Below are 17,769 nucleotides of genomic sequence, written 5' to 3'. Positions count from 1 at the left end.
TGTTTTTTTTACAAATATAACTATTGTTCTATTAGGTTATCTGTATTCTCATCTGGCACTTAAGAACTGATCACAGGTCACCTTCTGGTTCTGCTTGTTTTTCTCAACTGATTCCTAAATGTAATGTTCATCTTATAGGTGTCTCTTGTAAACAAACAGTAAAGTTCGGTAGTTGCCAAGTAGTAAGGTGTGCTTTAAGTAGCTGAATTCATGTAGCTAAATGTAAAAATCCAAGCAATCCAAGTTTGCAGTTGTTTTGTGCAGACTCATCTCTTCCCCACTGCAAAAATGCCATCCAAGTACTGCAGGTACTGCAGCCTTTAAAGCAATTTTAATCCCTTCCTCACCCTCTGCAAGAGTGAAGCACATAAGAGTGTAATTTCTACAATTTTTTTTCCTTTATTTGATCGTTTTTGTTTTTTTTTTCCAGAATGTTCTCAGTGGAATTGAAGCCTTTTTGTATTGATTTCAAAGTTTTAAAACTACTGGTCTATGTTCTTTGTGATTTATCTCACCCTATGGCTTGCTGTTTGACCTCTGGAATCTGAAAGCTGAGCTCAATTGCATTACTGTCACTGGATTAATGTTGTTCCTTGAACTGAACACATTAACACAATATATGTTATTCCTGCTAAGCGAATTTCACATAATTATGAACATTTCAGTACACTGTTGTTGAATCTGGGATCATCTAAGAACAAAAGAGAGGCTACGTGTGTACAAAGAGACCATATCCATCAGTGCACTAGCTAATACTGCTGGAAAAGGTGGAGAAGAGGTTTTGGCTGGGAATCCTTTTACCAGGTTCTAGCACAGGAGTGAAAGGATGCTTTACCCAATGAGCCTGACCCATTTTTTCTGATGTTGTCATCCAGTTTCAAAAGTAGATGGCTCTACTTGCCATACGTTGCCTTAGCCATTTCAACAGATGAGTTGTCATTTGCGTTTCATTAACCACAGTGCCTTTCAAAGTTGTCTTCATGGACTCCCGTGTAAACATAAAGGGAGAGTACACACCCAAGGGTAGGAATTTTTAAACTTTTTCAAGGAATATGCTTGGCACATATTTTCTTCAGACTTCACCCAATTCTGATCGGTACAGCCTCAACTAGTATAAATGAGCACAGTTGCATTGTCTTCACTAGAGTGAGTCAGATGAGTGAAGATCTGTCTTTTTGTTTGCCTTTAGCTAGAGGTACCTTCCCCATGATGAATCTATTTTTTTATGTCGAAGGGCATATATTTTCACCAGTAAGTCACTTTCAAATTATAAAAGGTTGAACTGATGTCTTATCAAGCACAGGAGTGATGCAAAGTGCTCCTACTAATACTTGCTAGTTGGCCAACGCCGAGTGTGTGGTACCCATCTTTTACACAGTTTTGCCCTCCTGAGATGCTGGTTGAGATGGAATAATATTTAGAAAACTAGTTGCTTTTTTCTGTGTTCACCATCAAATGTCTTTATTTAAGCTCTTCCCAAATTTGTCGCTCAGCTGCTGTATTAGTCTTGCCAGCTCACCAGTAGCTTGTGACTTTTCCTCTAAGAGTTCATAGCGGAGACTAGAAATATCTTGTTTAATCTCTTTAAGTTCTCCTAAAATGAGGAAAAAGTTCTGTTAGCAATATTGAACCAAATAAGTAATTATCAGGTTTTAAGACCCGAGAGCAGTAATTTCTGTGTGTTTGGTAGTGAATGGATGTGGAGTTCCATACAACGTCTCTGTATTTACGCACTTAATGTTTGTACTTCTAAGAAACAACCTGTACTTCAAGTAGAGGTACTGACAGTAATAGTAAGTATCTGTGGAAAGTTAATCTCTTTCTCAAGTACTTTCTCTCTCCACATATTGATCTCCAGCTGTGTATGGCATTTGCAGGAGGGTAGCAGTTAAGAGGTGTTAGAGGGAGGTTCTTTTCCATCTCCATACAAATCCTTTGTAATACCATAGCATTATGGATCCTTATCCAATTAAAAAATATGTCCTTGGGGCAAGTGTGGGAATTACAGTCAGAAATTGCTTCACTTACACACTGAGATAAGGTTGGGTGTTGGTAATAGATTAGGTGTTGTAAAGCAAGGAGAGGTAGAGCTATGGGGCAGAGCAGGACTATGTAAAGATCCCATGAGATATGTGTTTGGCTCAGGAAAATTAAGGATCCAGAATTTCAAGATCATAAAGGTGGCTCAGAGTCCCACTGCTCATCCTAGTGTAAGCATGAGCACGCTGTCTCACTAGACAAGGGTGTTCAACCTCAGTCCTTAAGCTCAACCCCTTTACTGGCCATATTGGTAGCAATAATGTTGCATGCTCTAATCTGTGTCAATTACAAAAAAGCCACTTGCCTTCATTGACCTCATCATTTTCTCTGTCAACCTGAGCCTTCAGTACATAGCGCTTAATCAGACGTTTCATTATTTTCTGAAAAGAGAAGAAAAACACTTGTCTTAATGTGAGCTTATCCACCTTGCCTTAATTCTAGACTTATAATGAGCAATTCAAACACCTGAATTCACTGTGGATAAAACCTGGCTTCAGAGGATGCGAAGAGAATTTTTTTATTGACTTCCCATTTATTTTCTACTTTGTGTTATTAACTTTGTACTACAGTAGTTGATTGACAGCCATGTCATAATGAGCCCACATACAAGGGACTTTGGAGTATTTTGTGGAATGCACGTGAATGTAGAGTATGCCCCAGAGACAGAAAGAAAACACAGGCGATACATCAGGAAGGTAAGAAATGGGATCCAGAGACTTTCTTTAGCTTGTTGCTATTTAATATATAATAAAAAAATACTTTACAGCTAGAAGTAAGTGGTTAATTATAGATATTAGCAAATTCAGTCATCATGATGAACTAAACATCTGGCCTGAGGTTAACAGAAAGACTCTGTTTGCCTTGCAATTGGGATCTTTGAAGAGAAAATAAATTTAGTGAAGGACAGAGAAAAGACAGATTGAATAGAAGTGGAGAACAAAAAGTTTCTTGGGGAAATAGCCGATTTTAAGGGACATGCACAGGGAAAAAAAAAATAAAGCCATGTAGACTTATAAAATGAGAGATGATTGTTAGTAAGGAACAGCATATATGGAAATAGTGGAAGGTGGCTTTGGATACAAGCTTGCAATGTGATATTGTTCCAAAAATGCATTAGTTACATTTATCTAGAAGGAAGGTAACTTTGACAGTCTTGGATTACGCAGTGGGTTACAACCAAAGGGCTGTGACACTGCCACTTCTTCACTACAGAAAACTCATCAATGGGGAAAAAAATCTCAACTATGATAAACAGTAATTTTTTATTGTTCTACCAGAGACAATGATTTAGATGCATCCTCTGCACCTAAAGAGGAGAGCTCAGTGAGCGTACAAGAACAGATACACAAATCCCTTTCATTCACCAGATGGTTGCTGTTAAGCGAAAAGTGTCTCCCAGTATGGCCTCACCAATTCACAGAGCAAACACATGTCTCTGCTTTGAACGTCACTGAAAAATACTGCAAAGAGTGTGAAATAGGAATTAAGAAATCAGTACACCTGCTCTTTTTGTTTAGGAGCAAAATATAGATTACAGCAATGCAAAAGGCATGTGAACATCAAATAAGGATCCAGTCATTTGTATATGTCATGCAGTCATGGAATATGGGATGTCTAAGACTGTTCTTCTATCAAAGAGTCATCTGGCTAACCAGGTGAATTATTAAGGCAATAGAGATCAGGCACAGTGCACGTACGGTGTGTTGAAGATGGCCAAAGTAGTAGAATCCAGAGGGAGGTAGGGCTGTCACCTGAGAAAACATAAATGAAGTAATGTTTGGGGAAAGCAGGAAAATTCTGGACCCAAAAAGAAATTATTTTTTTTCAGAACAGATGACATGAAATTTTGACTAAAGCAAGTAATCAGCACATAGTGAATGCTCTTATTATCTGGAAAAATATAGTAACAACATCTACCTACTTCAGTCCACATATAGTTTGTATTTTTGATGGATGCTACTCAAATGTTATCCCATATTAACCACTATGTGTGATAAAAGTCCGAAGCTTAAGGCTGCCTGGTCTATCAAATACATGTAGTCAGATTTATCCTCAGAAACTAAATTTTAAAAACATGACTGCTTTTAAACAAGAATCTACTTAGCCACTTGGTACGTATTTCTGCCAATAGCTTTAGGAAAGTAACTGATGTTTGTCCCAATATTGCACTGTGGTTTATAGGCCTTGCTTCAACCCCTTCTGCCCAGTGTTCCTCCTTTTAGCTACAACAAATGAAATCACCTTTTGACAAAATAATTCTGATTACTGCAGGGAAATGCTGAACAAAACTTACAGATAACCTCTTGATAATGAATGCTAAACTTGAAACAATTAAATAGTGTCTGATTTCTATGAAGTACTGTTCCACTCTTCTCTAGAAGTTAATTGAAATTCTCCAGGCCTTAGAAATCTTTTATACAACACAACACTGAACTACTGAGTGTTGGTCTTAAAATGGTCTTAAGAGAATAGGTTCTAGGAACAAGTCAGGCGTTTGTAAATTATAACTGCACTGAATTAAATCTCTTTAATGTATTTATTGGCACAACCTTCAAGCTTTGCATTTTTCATTAGCAGTCTGAACACCTTCTGTACCTTCTAGCACAGAGGGAAATGAGAAGAAAAGGACAGAGTTGTAGCCAAGGCACCAGAATTGGACTCATGAGATCTGGGGCTCAATTTTTGGTTCAACAATAGGATTTTGAGTCTGAGAAGTCCTGCTGGACCTCAGTTCCTTGCTTTTAATGCGGAGGCCATGATGTCCTTGTACTTCACTGTTTATATTGTTTTATTCCAAACTTACATGCACATTTGAAGGTCACATTGTTACAGAGCCTTAATACCACTATTTAATTCACAGATTTCTTTTTGATGCTGTATTTGCGGACACTGCAGAGGTCATTTAGCTTGAGTGTGGGAGGTCCCAGGGCAGCACTAATGGAAGGGAATGCTTTGCACCTTCATGTCACTAGGCAAAAACCAGATGCAAGTCAGCAGTGATCAGAAGGGACAACTACTCACTGGGGCTTCATATCTCAAACCTAGTGATCTCAAATGCTTGTTGTCAATTAGGCAGTAGAAGAGCTCAAGTGTAAAGTGAGCAAAGGAATTTGCTCATTTCTCACTTCTTTGCTATTTTCTCCCTCCAACAGCAGATACTTTTGGAATTTTGAAAGTACGAACTATTCCCTCTATTATTTTTCCGACAAAGTATTTCCTGAGTTTCGTAGATGAAGATGTTCTTGAAAACATGACAGACTGCAGTGTTGGAAGTGAAAAGAAGTTGTGAGCTTAGCACACCATTTTAGCAATGCTCCATCTTAAAATCTCAGCTCAAGGAGGTTTGATAAAGGTTTCATTTTGCCTGGGCTAGTTTATTCCCAGATCACATCAGCTGTGTGTTGACCTGTTCTTCCTACTTTGCAAATTTTTGCATGTTTAGACTCACTCTGTTTATTTTTGTTATCCCTCAAGGGCACTGCCTGTATGTAGCCCAAGTACATAAACTGCAGATACATCACTTGATAAATACCACTAAAGAAAACAGTTCAGCTAGAAGATTTTGCTGCAAAGATTTTCCCAGTTGTAGAAGAAAGCTTGCTGGACAGATTATCAAACTGTTCTTCTTTATATTCAGATAATCAAGACTATTACACTCATATTATTTGAGCAGTTTCTTCCTACAGCAACTGAAACTTTCTAAGATCACTTGAAGATAAACCTAGTAGGAGCATTATTAAAGCAAAATAACAGGTAGTTATCTTTTTCTGTTTTTCACATCTGCCCTTGGCTTTATCAGCCTTGTAAATAAGGGTCTAATTTCCTGCAAATATTAGCCAGTCTTATTTAGAAATAATAGCTACAGGAAAAGAACAAGTCCAGGAGAGACTGACGCATGTTTCCATTACCTGTGGGTTTGAATGGATGGGAAAGTGGCAGAAATCATAGAATGGTAGGGGTTGGAAGGGACCTTTACAGATCTAGTCCAACCCCCCTGCAGAAGCAGCGTCACCTAGATCAGGTCACATAGGAACATGTCCAGGCGGGTCTTGAAGACCTCCAAGGAAGGAGACTCCACAGCCGCTCTGGGCAGCCTGTGTCAGGGCTCCCTCACCTGAACAGTAAAACAGTGTTTTCTTACATTTAAGTGGAACTTTTTGTGTCCCAGCTTCATCCAATTACCCCTTGTCCTGTTGCTAGCTACTATACCAAAAAGGGATGTCCCAACCTCCTGGTACCCATCATTTAGATATTTGTAAATGTTAATAAGATCCCTTCTCAATCTCCTCTTATCTAGACTAAACAGCCCCAGTTCCAGCAGCCTTTCCTCATATGAAAGATGTTCCTCATACGAAAGAAGATTAGTCCCCTGATCATCTTGGTGGCCCTGTGCTGGATTCTCTCCAGAAATCCTCTGTCCCTCTTGAGCTGAGGAGCCCAGAACTGGACACAGGACTCCAGATGAGGCCTCACCAGGGAAGAGTAGAGGGGGAGAAGAACCTCCCTTGACCTGCTGACTATACTCTTGTTAATGCATCCCAGGATACTGTTGGCCTTCTTGGCCACGAGGGCACATTGCTGCCTCATGTTCAGTTTATTGCTGAAACTCCAATTTGAGTGGCACAAAAATAATTTCTTTCCATTGCCTTTGATAGTATCAAGCCAACTAACTTCATATGCCAGAGTGAACATATCCCATCTCTACCTTGTATTTTTATATACTCCTTCTATCTTGGCACAAAAGCCTGAACAATTTTTAGAACCAGTGCAAATGTATTCCTAGTGTGCTTTACAGCCTAGGAGCCCATTGTGCTGGGTGCTGTACCAACACAAGATGAAGCACTTTCAGAATTGCATTGCACATCTCATCCAACTCAACTATTGCTTTCCTCAACTCTTTTTAATGTTGGTTCCTTTATATTTATCACCTGCTGTCAGATTCCTTTTCATTTTATATTAAAAAATAAGAAGAAATATCCTGTGGGGCACCTCTTGCTTGTTGTGTTACTCTATTACACGATGCACAAGAAATAATATATCTGCTGGCAGGAGCACTCCAGCTGAGACAGACAGTTTTGTTAGTTCCTGCAATGGTGGGGTTGCCCCTTGCCACTGCTGCAGCCACAGGTATTTTTGAACAGTACCACATTGCAGGTTTAGCTTGGTAGGACAAGTCACTGTCAGAGAAAGCACATGAAAATGTAAATGTAAAGGCTGGGGAGGTGACTCTATGTCATGAGAAATGAAATGCTGTCAATGCAAGACTGGAGGATTAGAGCTTGAATTATATTTATTGTAATAAATTAAATTAAATACCCTTGAGTGGAATTAATTGGCATGACAAATGCTGACACCCTGTATATTTCCATGGGTGACAAGATGCGTTTGTCTCTGAAGTGCCCCAACCCAGTCCCTTCACCTGCTAAGCCACACCTTGACATGTCACAGGATGGCATTGACTGGAACACAGAAAACATGACCCTTGCAGGTAAGAGCTGTTCAGTGACAGATCTCTTCCCTGGCTCTTGCTTTCATGCTGTGATTACCTGATATCTTGTGGGCTTGTTATAAGTGTTCTTCCCAGAAAAATTTTCTGTATTTCGAGTGCTAGAGTGAAAACGAGCTTTCTGAAATTGCAAAAAAATCAGGATATAGTTAAATCAATGACAGCTTCTCATACCCAGGCAGCCCTAAACTACACAGAGCTTTATAAAACGAGTAGGAAACAGTGCAGTGTATGAGTAGTGTAAAAATAACCACATTCAGGTCTAAAAAAGTAAGCTCTTTAAAGAGGGAAAAGGATCAAATTACTAAAAAAATGGGTTTAAATCGTGTAGACAAAAATAGTATTTTCACAGAAGTTTTAGACAAGAAGGTGTTAAGAGGCACAAAATATGTTAATCTAAAATAGAATGACAATCAGTTTAGAACATAATCTAAGAATGGAGGAAAAAGAAATATTTATGCTTAAACAGAACAAATTGGTGTGATACAAAAATTCTGCAACAGAATTTATTTTCACTGGTCCTTTTAAACCAGCAGTATTATTTACTACTTTTTTAATAAAAATATACTTTTTTTTTTTTTCAGACAGAAGATGTCATAGCTACAAATTTTATAATCTAGAAGCTTCCAAGGCGATATTTCTGAAGACTACACACAGTATTTGTAACAGAATTATTTGTCTCTGTTATCCAGCTCTGAATATTTTGTCTCAAGTGTTAATTAAAAAAAAAAATCAGCACTTTTTCAAAGGAATTAATTTACATCATAGTCCCAAAGGAGCCATTACTTTTCAGAGGCTTCTGAAAGTGTATGTACAGAGAAAACCTTAGTTAAAGGTTTTCCTTCCCTGACTGGACTATAATTCCTGAGAAACAGGTTATTTTGTTTGTTTTTGGGGTTTGGTGTGGGTTTTTTTGGGGTTTTTTTTTGTTTTTTTGTTTAAATCAGGATGTTGATAACGATTGGACTAAAATTCTGAAGTAATGATGGAATTATTTTTGTTATTTCTCACTCATCGGGTGTGCCATGGTCATACAGAGATTGTTTGGAAGGCAATCCGTGAGCAAAATCAACAAGCAGGCAAGAAATGACTGATATTCTTAATCTCTTATGTTAAAGCCATGGAAACAGTGAATTTTGCATGAGTTCCATGAAAAATGGCAAACCAGACACTTCCACTCATGTGGAAGGAGGGGCTTAGAGAAAATTCTATTACTTTGGTTTATGTGGTTAGATTATCTTTTTTCAATCATTTTTTCAGATAGTTAAAGGAAAAAGCCTTCATTTCAAGACTCCACTGTTCTAGTGGGTCTTTGAATAATCAATAGTAGTATTACGTGAATTTATAGAGTAAAAAGTCCTCAAATGCCTGTCTATCTTGGCAATGTTCACCATATTGGGCAGATAAATGATTTGCTAACATGGAATAGACCCATGGATATATCTCTCCTTTCAATTTAGGTTCTGTCAGAGACTAAATAAACATCAGATCTGTGTAGTTACTTTAAATTCATGTAGCATTATCTCCTCCAAGGTTGTGGGCTTTGCCTGGAGCTGTTTGCTCCTTCAAGGAAAGCCAAGAGATTCAGACAGAGCCCAAGAGCAGGTTGCAGGTTACAAAGGCAAACTCTGCAAAGCCTCCTCCAACCTTCATTTTCATCTTCTCTATCTCTCTCATTACACCTCTTCCCTTTTACAAGCTTAAAACTGTAATCTGGCTTCCCACATCTCAGTTAGAGAGTCCCAATGTCACCCACTTCTTCCCTCTCCTGTGCAGTGCCACACAGCTGGGGTTTTAAAGCCTGGATGGATGGATGGATCTGAGAGCAGGCAGAGGAAATACCAACATGTGCTAGAAAGATTGGCCAGCCTGTCAAGGAGCCACGCTGGCCTCTCACATACAGTTGCTGTAAGAAATAAGAGAGAACACATTTTAGGGGGCTTTTCTTTCCCCCGGTAATGGATTCCCATTGTTGTTCTCTTGTTTCAAACCCAGCCTAAGCTGAGAAAATTAAATAAAAATTAAAGAAAGGCCAGGACACTTTTAAGCAAAGCTGCCTCATCATACTTTTGCATCCACTGAATCTGATGACAGCAGCCAACCAGCTGTGGGTGAGTCCCTGGGAATGTTTTGGGTGTTTTCTTCTCCAACGTAAAGCAGTTTGCCTTGCCTTGAGTGGGATTGTGTTTGTTATACATCTATGTGCTAGAAATGCTTCATCCCAGTGATAATAATTTCCACGGACAACATAACTTTCTCTTATTTCTCTTATTTCTCCCATGGGGCAGCATTCTGTGGGAAGGGTCTGGATGCTAACCGTATTCTTGCATATCTCCTGCTTTGTCATGCTCACTAGCACTGAGGAAAGCTGAGGAAAGCCTGCTGCTGTGTAGCCAGTATTTCCAAAGCAAATTTCTGTTTCAAATGACCAGAGGGATAGTGGCTGAGGCAGGATCTACCCATTAGTGTCTATGCATCACTAGGCAAATGAAAGAAGAGAGGTTGTTAATTACAGCTTTAGGTACATAGGAGGTGTTATTAAGCACTGCTTGGAAACTTGTTCCCAAACCTGCAGTGGCAGTAAATATTGTAATGGTAGTAAAATTAATTTAGAAAGTACCAAAAGGAAAGTAGATGTTTTTAAATAGTATAAAGGCCTGCTGGATAGATGAAGTGTCAGACAAACTGGGAGATCCTATTTGTGCCTCTGCTTCTTCCCTTTGACCTTGCTTATTTGTCCTTGGAAAATTCCCTTATAAAAGTGCCTGCTTTTCTAAAAGTTGTTCTTTTCCTTGTGCCTAGTATAATGAGGCCATGAGTCTGGGAGAACCCTTTAGTTTCAATGTAATGCAGGCAATATCCAGTCATGAGACTGAGTAAGAGGCTGTGCCGTCTCTGGTCTTCCTGTGTGCCATACAATCCCCTCCAGAAGGTTCCTGTCATGAATCCTTTCTACAAGGGAGGTGAAAACTGAAGATATAACATACCCGTTGTTTGGAATTCAGCATCCCCATCTCAAGATCATTTTCACAGTTTTTGGCCTTAGATTTGCAGAGTTTTATGAGGCACATTTTTATTCTCAGTATGAGATAATAAAATGATTTAGGGCTTGGCACTAGATTAAAAGGAGCAGGTAAAGTCCTTCCTTCGTCAAAGTAGGATAGCCAGAGCTTGGCCCGTGCAAACTTCCACTCCACATCTGCATCCTCCTTGGGAAGGGAAGAGAAAAAAAACACAAAACCAATGCCCAAATGCATAATTAGTAAATAGGAAGGAATTTAGCTCTGAGGACAAAAATACAGATAGGCTTTAACTAGAGTCAGACTTCTGCTTGTCAAACCAAGGCTCCTGCACAAAATATGTCTTTGTAGTCTTCTCTCTGATAATCTCAAAATAGGCAAAATTTTAGCAAAGCAATTAATAAACAGAGAGTGTAAGTCCTCCAAATACCAGACTATTCCTGTTTACTTGGACATCAAAGGGACTGTCTTTCAGAAACTATCTGCTGCTTGTGCTATGCTGATAAAAGAATGTCATAACAGATATAAGTTCATGGAAAGTAGGAGAAATTATGTACACAACAGCAAAGACTGTCTCCAATAATTGCAATGCTATCTAACTTCTAGCTAACTGTTTTCAGTGCATTTGCCAGGAATCTTGGCAGAGAAGAGTATATGTTACTGATTTATTCTATCATAAGCTGATTTCCTCAAGAATCCTGTTTATGTTCACTATTACATATCCCTAAATCAATACACATTCATTCTCTTACTATTCATCTTAGTGGATGAAGGTGGAGAAAAAGTCCATCACTCATTGTCTGTGAGCATCTTGTCAAGGAAGGACAGGATCACTTCCAAGTACAAGGGCAAGGTTAGCATACATATTATGGACCTGCTTGGCATTTGTATAGGAGGATGGTCAGGGCCATGTATCAGGATCATTTATCAGGCAAAAGAAAGACAAGCTACAGCTACTCTACAGCTGTTTTCATTCTGGTTTATATAGAGCAGAATCAATAGAAGTGTGGATCTGCCAACACCCTGTCCTCATGTACATCTGATGAAATTAATAACCTCAGATTACCTGCTACCTCTGAAAACCAGCCAAAAACTGGCATAACACAACAGAGATAAATTGTGTCACAGTTATAGAAATGTCTTTGTGCATGGAGCAGCATTCACTTCTGCTGTTTGGTTTCCTCATTGTTTGGGGTTGCGTCTCACAGAAACTTTAAGCTGAATGACAGTAGAAATCACTTGTGAAGTTTTAATGTTTTTTGTTAAGCAGTTAGGAAGCCACTGATGGAAGTAGTTATGGTTTCTGTCTGGCCAAACGATTTTTTCTTTCCATAAATGCTAAGTTGACAGGGAGCACTAATACTTGAGGTATAGATAGAAGAAAAATAGAAGTAGCTTAAAGGAGATGTTCAATGGAAAGCATGAGAATGTGATCTGGTCACTCCAGCTAACAGCAAAACATGTCCCCAGTGACCATAATGGAATTTAATTCCTAAGTAATGACCATCCCCTATTGTTATTGACATTGCTGTAGTCAGACAAACATTGGCAAAAGAGACTTTCTCTGCAATTAGTAGGATGATTGTCTTCAATTTCCCTGCTACTGATGGTTGGAAGGAATTAGTATGAGATTTACTAGTTTTACCACTGTTCAGGTAGGAGGATCTGGGCCAAATACCTCACACTTGTTTTGTTTGCTGATAGTTACAAGTAGTTTTTAATAAAGTTTTGAGTATTTCCAGGCAATCAAGAAGGATGATAAAGAGTGTCTCTAGTAAAACAGTCATCACAAAGTTTAGACTAGAAAGTTAATATAGGCCACCTATTCAGGTATTTATAGAAACGTTTCTTTGGAAACTTTTCAGGAGCATCTTTAACTACTACAATAAGCTAGAAAATGCAGTAAGAGCCTGAGACACATTCAGAAGTAAATCTTGTTTCAGTAGAAGATAAATCAAGAAGATCCTTGATCTTAAGTGATTGGAAAACTTTTGGGAAATTACTCTACTTTCTGCCTGGAGGAAAACTTCTGGAGCAGAGAACATAGGTAAGATCCTTCTGACATTTAGACTTAGTTACAATATTCACAAGATAGATTTATATTCTCACTACAGTACACAAATGAATCAGATATTGCAGTGAGAAAATATTTTCAGCATTGGCCTTTTGCAGTGTCAGCTTCTGAGGGGAGATTAGAACAAATAATTAATACAACTACAGAAACTTGACATTTAGCAAATCACAAAAAAGAGGTGACTCAGCATTAACATTATCCAAATATTTTTTTCTACCTTTATTTACATTAGCAGGGATTTGTTTACATCCAAAACATTTAACAAATTCAGTCTGCTAATAGAAGTGCTACTGAACAAAATTGGGTAAACCCTGCAAACAACTTTCTGTAGGAACCTATTTGTATTCCTGAGGGCTGTGTTCATATCCTTTAGGTTTTTGTGAATGTCCATGTGGCTATATTTTGCAGATTAGACATTCCTCAAAAAAACACCACCTTTATCAAGTTTGTATGTCTTATATTTGGAAAATATGGATTTATAAAACATGCATAAGTGAGTTTCAGGTCTAGATGGGCTTGAGCTTTTAACTAGTAGAGAACTGGGCAAAAAGCCAGATGAAATATTACTCAATCTGTCATAAGCAAACAATGCAGTGAACGTAGCACATGTGGATGAATTATCATAACCAACACAGGGCATAAAAAAAATCACAAACATTTCAATCAATAAATGTAAAGGAAATTGAGTTTACTCACAGGCAAGCATTAAAAATGAGGAAGCTGAAGTTGTTCTAGAAATGATTCATTGTTAATTACAAATTCAGTGCTGTTTTAGAGAGGGCAGATACAACCTTAACTCTTACAAAGTGCAGATCTATGTTTCAATGGCACTCTAATCTTGCATGTGGAATAAGCTACAGCTTCCTTGTTTTGGTTTTTTTTAAACATTTTCATTATCAGTGATAACTAATTACATTGAATTGGGAATTTAATTTTTTATCTTACCTCTATTTCCTGATAGGAGTTGTTGATCATGGCTATTAGCATATTAAGCAGCACCACCACCATAGTCACGTTATATACTCCATAGAGTACATATCCAATATTCTCAATGAATTTGTGATCATACTTCAGCACCACAGATATCACTTCAGATAAGCCAAATATTGACCAGAATAAAGTTTTAAAACTTTCTTCTACCCTAAAAAGAAAGCAAACAATTACTTTATGGAGTTGACACCAGGTTAGCCAAGCCAAATACTACTAACAAAAGCAGCAATTCACCAGTATAAATATGATGCTTTGGCACAGTTGTTGTCAGCCATTATCCATCACCCAGGGATGTGTCAAATCATATTTCCTGATTTGATAAAGAATTACAGTTAATTATAAAGTTACAATGTCCCCTTATTTGCTCCATCTGTTCCTCTCAGGTGCATTATTTGTCACTTGGATTTTATGCCTCTATTAAAGGCGACTTCTCCACTGACAACTTGTAGTTTGAAACTTTCTGTGCAGGCTTTTTTAATTCTATTGACTCTCCTTTTTCTCGTCCAGAGAAGACAGGCAGTAATTATCTGGGAAAGGGAAAAAGGTATCTAGTTTGACTTCCCTATATGCAGTTTCCTGGGCATAAGAAAACTATTGTTTTTCACCCAGATGAAGTGACTGAAAAGTTCTGATTTCTGGCATTAATATGAAGAGCACAGAGTGCAAATATAAGCAGACCATAATCTTTTTTCCTGATCTAATTTTCCTCCCGTCATGCTTCGGTACTGCATATAAGTCAAACACCCAAACATTTGTAGCAGAAATTTGAAATTAAGAGTGGTAAAAGACATTGCAGAGAGACATTTTGATTTGATTATTACACTTGCTTGAAAGTAGAAAAGAAACAGAGGAAAATAAAATGGTTGAAAGCTAGGGAAAAAAAAAAAAAGAAAGAAATAAATCAATGACAAAGAGAAATGAGGCTGGAAACGGTGCAGATGAATTGACAGGTCAAAAGAAGATGGTATAGAGAAATCAAGTTAATAATAGGCAAAAGAGAAGTAGCCACAGCTGCAAAGGAAGGAAGGAAGGAGGAGGAGGAAAAGCACTGGAAGCATTTAGCTTAATTTTTAATTTAGAAACTATTTTGCCTTCATTGAACAATCTTTACCATGTTAACAGTTAAATACTTCCCTTTTTCCCCTGCCTGCAAGGAGGTAAATACCTTCTAAGAAAACAATGCCATTTACAACTTATTTTGATGAAATGTTTTTTACTAGAGTGACAACCTAATTCTTCTGAATCTGTTCATAAAAACAGATTATAGGTACAAACTACAACATATCCTACGGGAACACTAAGCTTTGCATTGACTCCTGTATCAATAACACCATGCATAAAAAGCAAAAGAAATTAATTTCAACCCTTTGAAAAGCTAGTATAGAGCACTGAGCAGTTCCTTTCTGCCAAAGCAAATGGGTATTTATCTCCCATCGTAATTTATGGTATTCCATATTCCATTTACCAGTAAGACTGCAGGTATTTTTTAGGGTTTATTGTCAGCTAGTGTAACTGCATTGACTTGTGAAGAGCAATCCTAACTGGTGTTTCATATACATGTTGCACAAATTCATTTAGAATGTGGCTTTCTATTGAGTCTCCATGATACTCAGAGTCACTGATAGTATGTTCACATCTTCTTGATGCTTTGCATGAGACTGAGACATCATGCAAAAGTACACTTGTCGGATGAGATATGACCACACTTCAAACAAATGCTATCACCTTTCTACTTGCTAGACAGTCCCTTTTCTGTAACGCTCTGCTCTTGTCTCCTGTCCTCACTTGCAGCAAAGAGTAGCTGGCATTAATGTCAGATACCTTACACTTTTATGGTAGCTTATTCTGACCAGTGCTTATTCTAGAAATGTTGCACTTTCCAGTTAAAGAACACATGTGACACCAAAATGTCTTTAGCTACTTGATCACTACTAAACACAAAGGGTGCCCTGGTGACAGAGGATGCAGAGAAGGCCAAACTACTGAATGCCTTCTTTGCTTCAATCTTTACAGCCAAGGCTGGACCTCAGGAGCCCAGTCCAAGATAACAGGATGGCCTGCACAATAGAAGGCTTTCCCTTGGTGGATGAGGAAGAGGTTAAAGACTTGTTGGCCAAGATTAATACTTGTAAGTCAATGGGACCTGATGGGATGTGTCCAAGAGTGCTGAGGGAGCTGGCTGGTGTGATTGCTAAGCCAGTCTCCATCATTTTTGAACAAACATGGAGGTGAGGTACCTGAGGAGAAAGGCCAAGGTCACTCCAGTCTTCAAAAAGGGCAGGAAGGACAACCCAGGAAACTACAGGCCAGTCAGCCTTGCCTCCATCCCTGGAAAGGTGATGGAACATAGGGGAAATCCTGTTTGACCAACCTGATAGCCTTCTATGAAGGTGTAACTGGCTGGCTGGATGAGGGGAGAGCAGCGGATGTCATCTACCTTGACTTCAGTGACGTGTTTCTCAGAGTGCTCGCTGTGACGCAGATCAAGATGGAATCACTCAACTATTGGCGATACTGAATAATGAAGTGGAACACGACTAGCACCTGTTCATATCTTCCTGCAATTGGCTCAGCTAGCACATGTGCTGGGCAGACACGTTATGTAACAGCCAGTGCCACAGGACATGCGGGCGGCCAGGTGGTGTTGCTGGTGGCGACAACACTTCAGCAAAGTTTTTGACACTGTCTCCCATTACATCCTCATCAGAAAGCTCAGGCAGTGTGGCTTAGATGAGTGGATAGTGAGGTGGATCAAGACCTGGCTGAATGACAGAGCCCAGAGTGTGGTGATCAATGGCACAGAGTCAAGTTGGAGGCCTGTGGCCAGTGGAGTTCCACAGGGATCTATTCTGGGGCCAGTCTTGTTCAACATCTTCATCAACAACCTGGATGAAGGGACAGAGTGTATCCTCAGCAAGTTCACTGATGACACCAAACTGGGAGGACTGGCTGATTCCCCAGAGGCTGTGCTGCCATTCAGTGGGATCTCAACCAGCTTGAGAGCTGGACAAGTGCAGAGTCCTGTATCTGGGAAGGAACAACCCCATACACCAGTACAGGCTGGGGGTTGAACTGCTGAAGAGCAGCTCTGCAGAGCTGGGAGTCTTGATTGATAATAAACTAACCATGAGCCAGCAATGTGCCCTCGTGGCCAAGAAGACATCCTGGGATGCATCAAGAAGAGTGTGGACAGCAGGTAGAGGGAGGTTCTTCTCCCCCTCTACTCTTCCCTGCTGAGGTCTCATCTGGAGTCCTGTGTCCAGTTCGGGGCTCCTCAGCTCAAGAGGGACAGAGAACTTCTGGAGAGAGTCCAGCACAGGTCCACCAAGATGATCAGGGGACTGGATCATCTTCCATATGAGGAAAGGCTGCGGGAACTGGGGCTGTTTTAGTCTAGAGAAGAGGAGACTGAGAGGGGATCTCATTAGTACTTCTAAATATCTGAATGGTGGATGTCAGGAGGTTGGGGCATCACTTTTTTCTGTCGTATCTAGTGACAGGACAAGGTGTAATGGAAAGCTGGAACACAAAATGTTCCATTTAAATATAAGGAAAAAACTATTTTACTGTGAGGATGAGGGAGCACTGGGATAGGCTTCCCAGGGAGGGTGTGGAGTCTCCTTGTCTGGAGGTTTTCAAAACCCACCTGGACATTTTCCTGTGTGACCTGATCTAGGTGGACCTGCTTTAGCAGAGGGTTTGGACTAGATGATCTGTAAAAGTCCCTTACAAACGTTACCATTTTGTGGTTCTGTGAACACTGCAGAGGAGATAGGCAAGGGCCAAATGGAATGATCTATAATTTTTAATCCACTGCGAGACAGTGCAATGGTCCATAATCCTTATTCCCAGGGTCAGGGGAGGAACCAGTACCAATGGTGATGTGAGAGGTGGACCTGACCTGTAGCACCCTGAAATGGCATTGCTTAGCCATTGACAATGCCTCCAGGCAAAGACAGGTCTCCCTTTCACAGAGAAATATTTCAAAGGACCTTGTTCTAGCCAGACCAAAAAGTATGGATGGCTCTTTCCTTCTTCCTATTAGATTACTGATGAATTGCACGAGATTCAGCACAAGCCACAGGGAATATCAGTTTTTTTGAGAATGTCTCACTAAAATAGGAGACGAGGATGTTGGG

The 17,769-nt window shown here is 39.4% G+C and overlaps 1 protein-coding gene across 1 annotated transcript in view; it reads right to left on the bottom strand.

Moving 5' to 3' along the window:
* Positions 1 to 1,451: 1,451 nt before the first annotated feature.
* The window catches only part of TRPC7 (transient receptor potential cation channel subfamily C member 7), a 75,174-nt gene continuing 58,856 nt past the window's right edge, over positions 1,452 to 17,769 (bottom strand). The window contains exons 7-12 of the mRNA XM_062002493.1: positions 13,586 to 13,781; positions 10,534 to 10,755; positions 7,587 to 7,667; positions 3,738 to 3,791; positions 2,345 to 2,420; positions 1,452 to 1,594 (exon numbers count right to left, since the gene is read on the bottom strand). Of these exons, the coding sequence (XP_061858477.1) occupies positions 1,452 to 1,594; positions 2,345 to 2,420; positions 3,738 to 3,791; positions 7,587 to 7,667; positions 10,534 to 10,755; positions 13,586 to 13,781 (772 nt within the window). The remainder of the gene's footprint in view (positions 1,595 to 2,344; positions 2,421 to 3,737; positions 3,792 to 7,586; positions 7,668 to 10,533; positions 10,756 to 13,585; positions 13,782 to 17,769) is intronic.

Source organism: Colius striatus, chromosome 9, assembly GCF_028858725.1.
Source record: "Colius striatus isolate bColStr4 chromosome 9, bColStr4.1.hap1, whole genome shotgun sequence".
NCBI lineage: Eukaryota > Metazoa > Chordata > Aves > Coliiformes > Coliidae > Colius > Colius striatus.
This window is presented reverse-complemented; position numbering and strand designations above follow the sequence as displayed.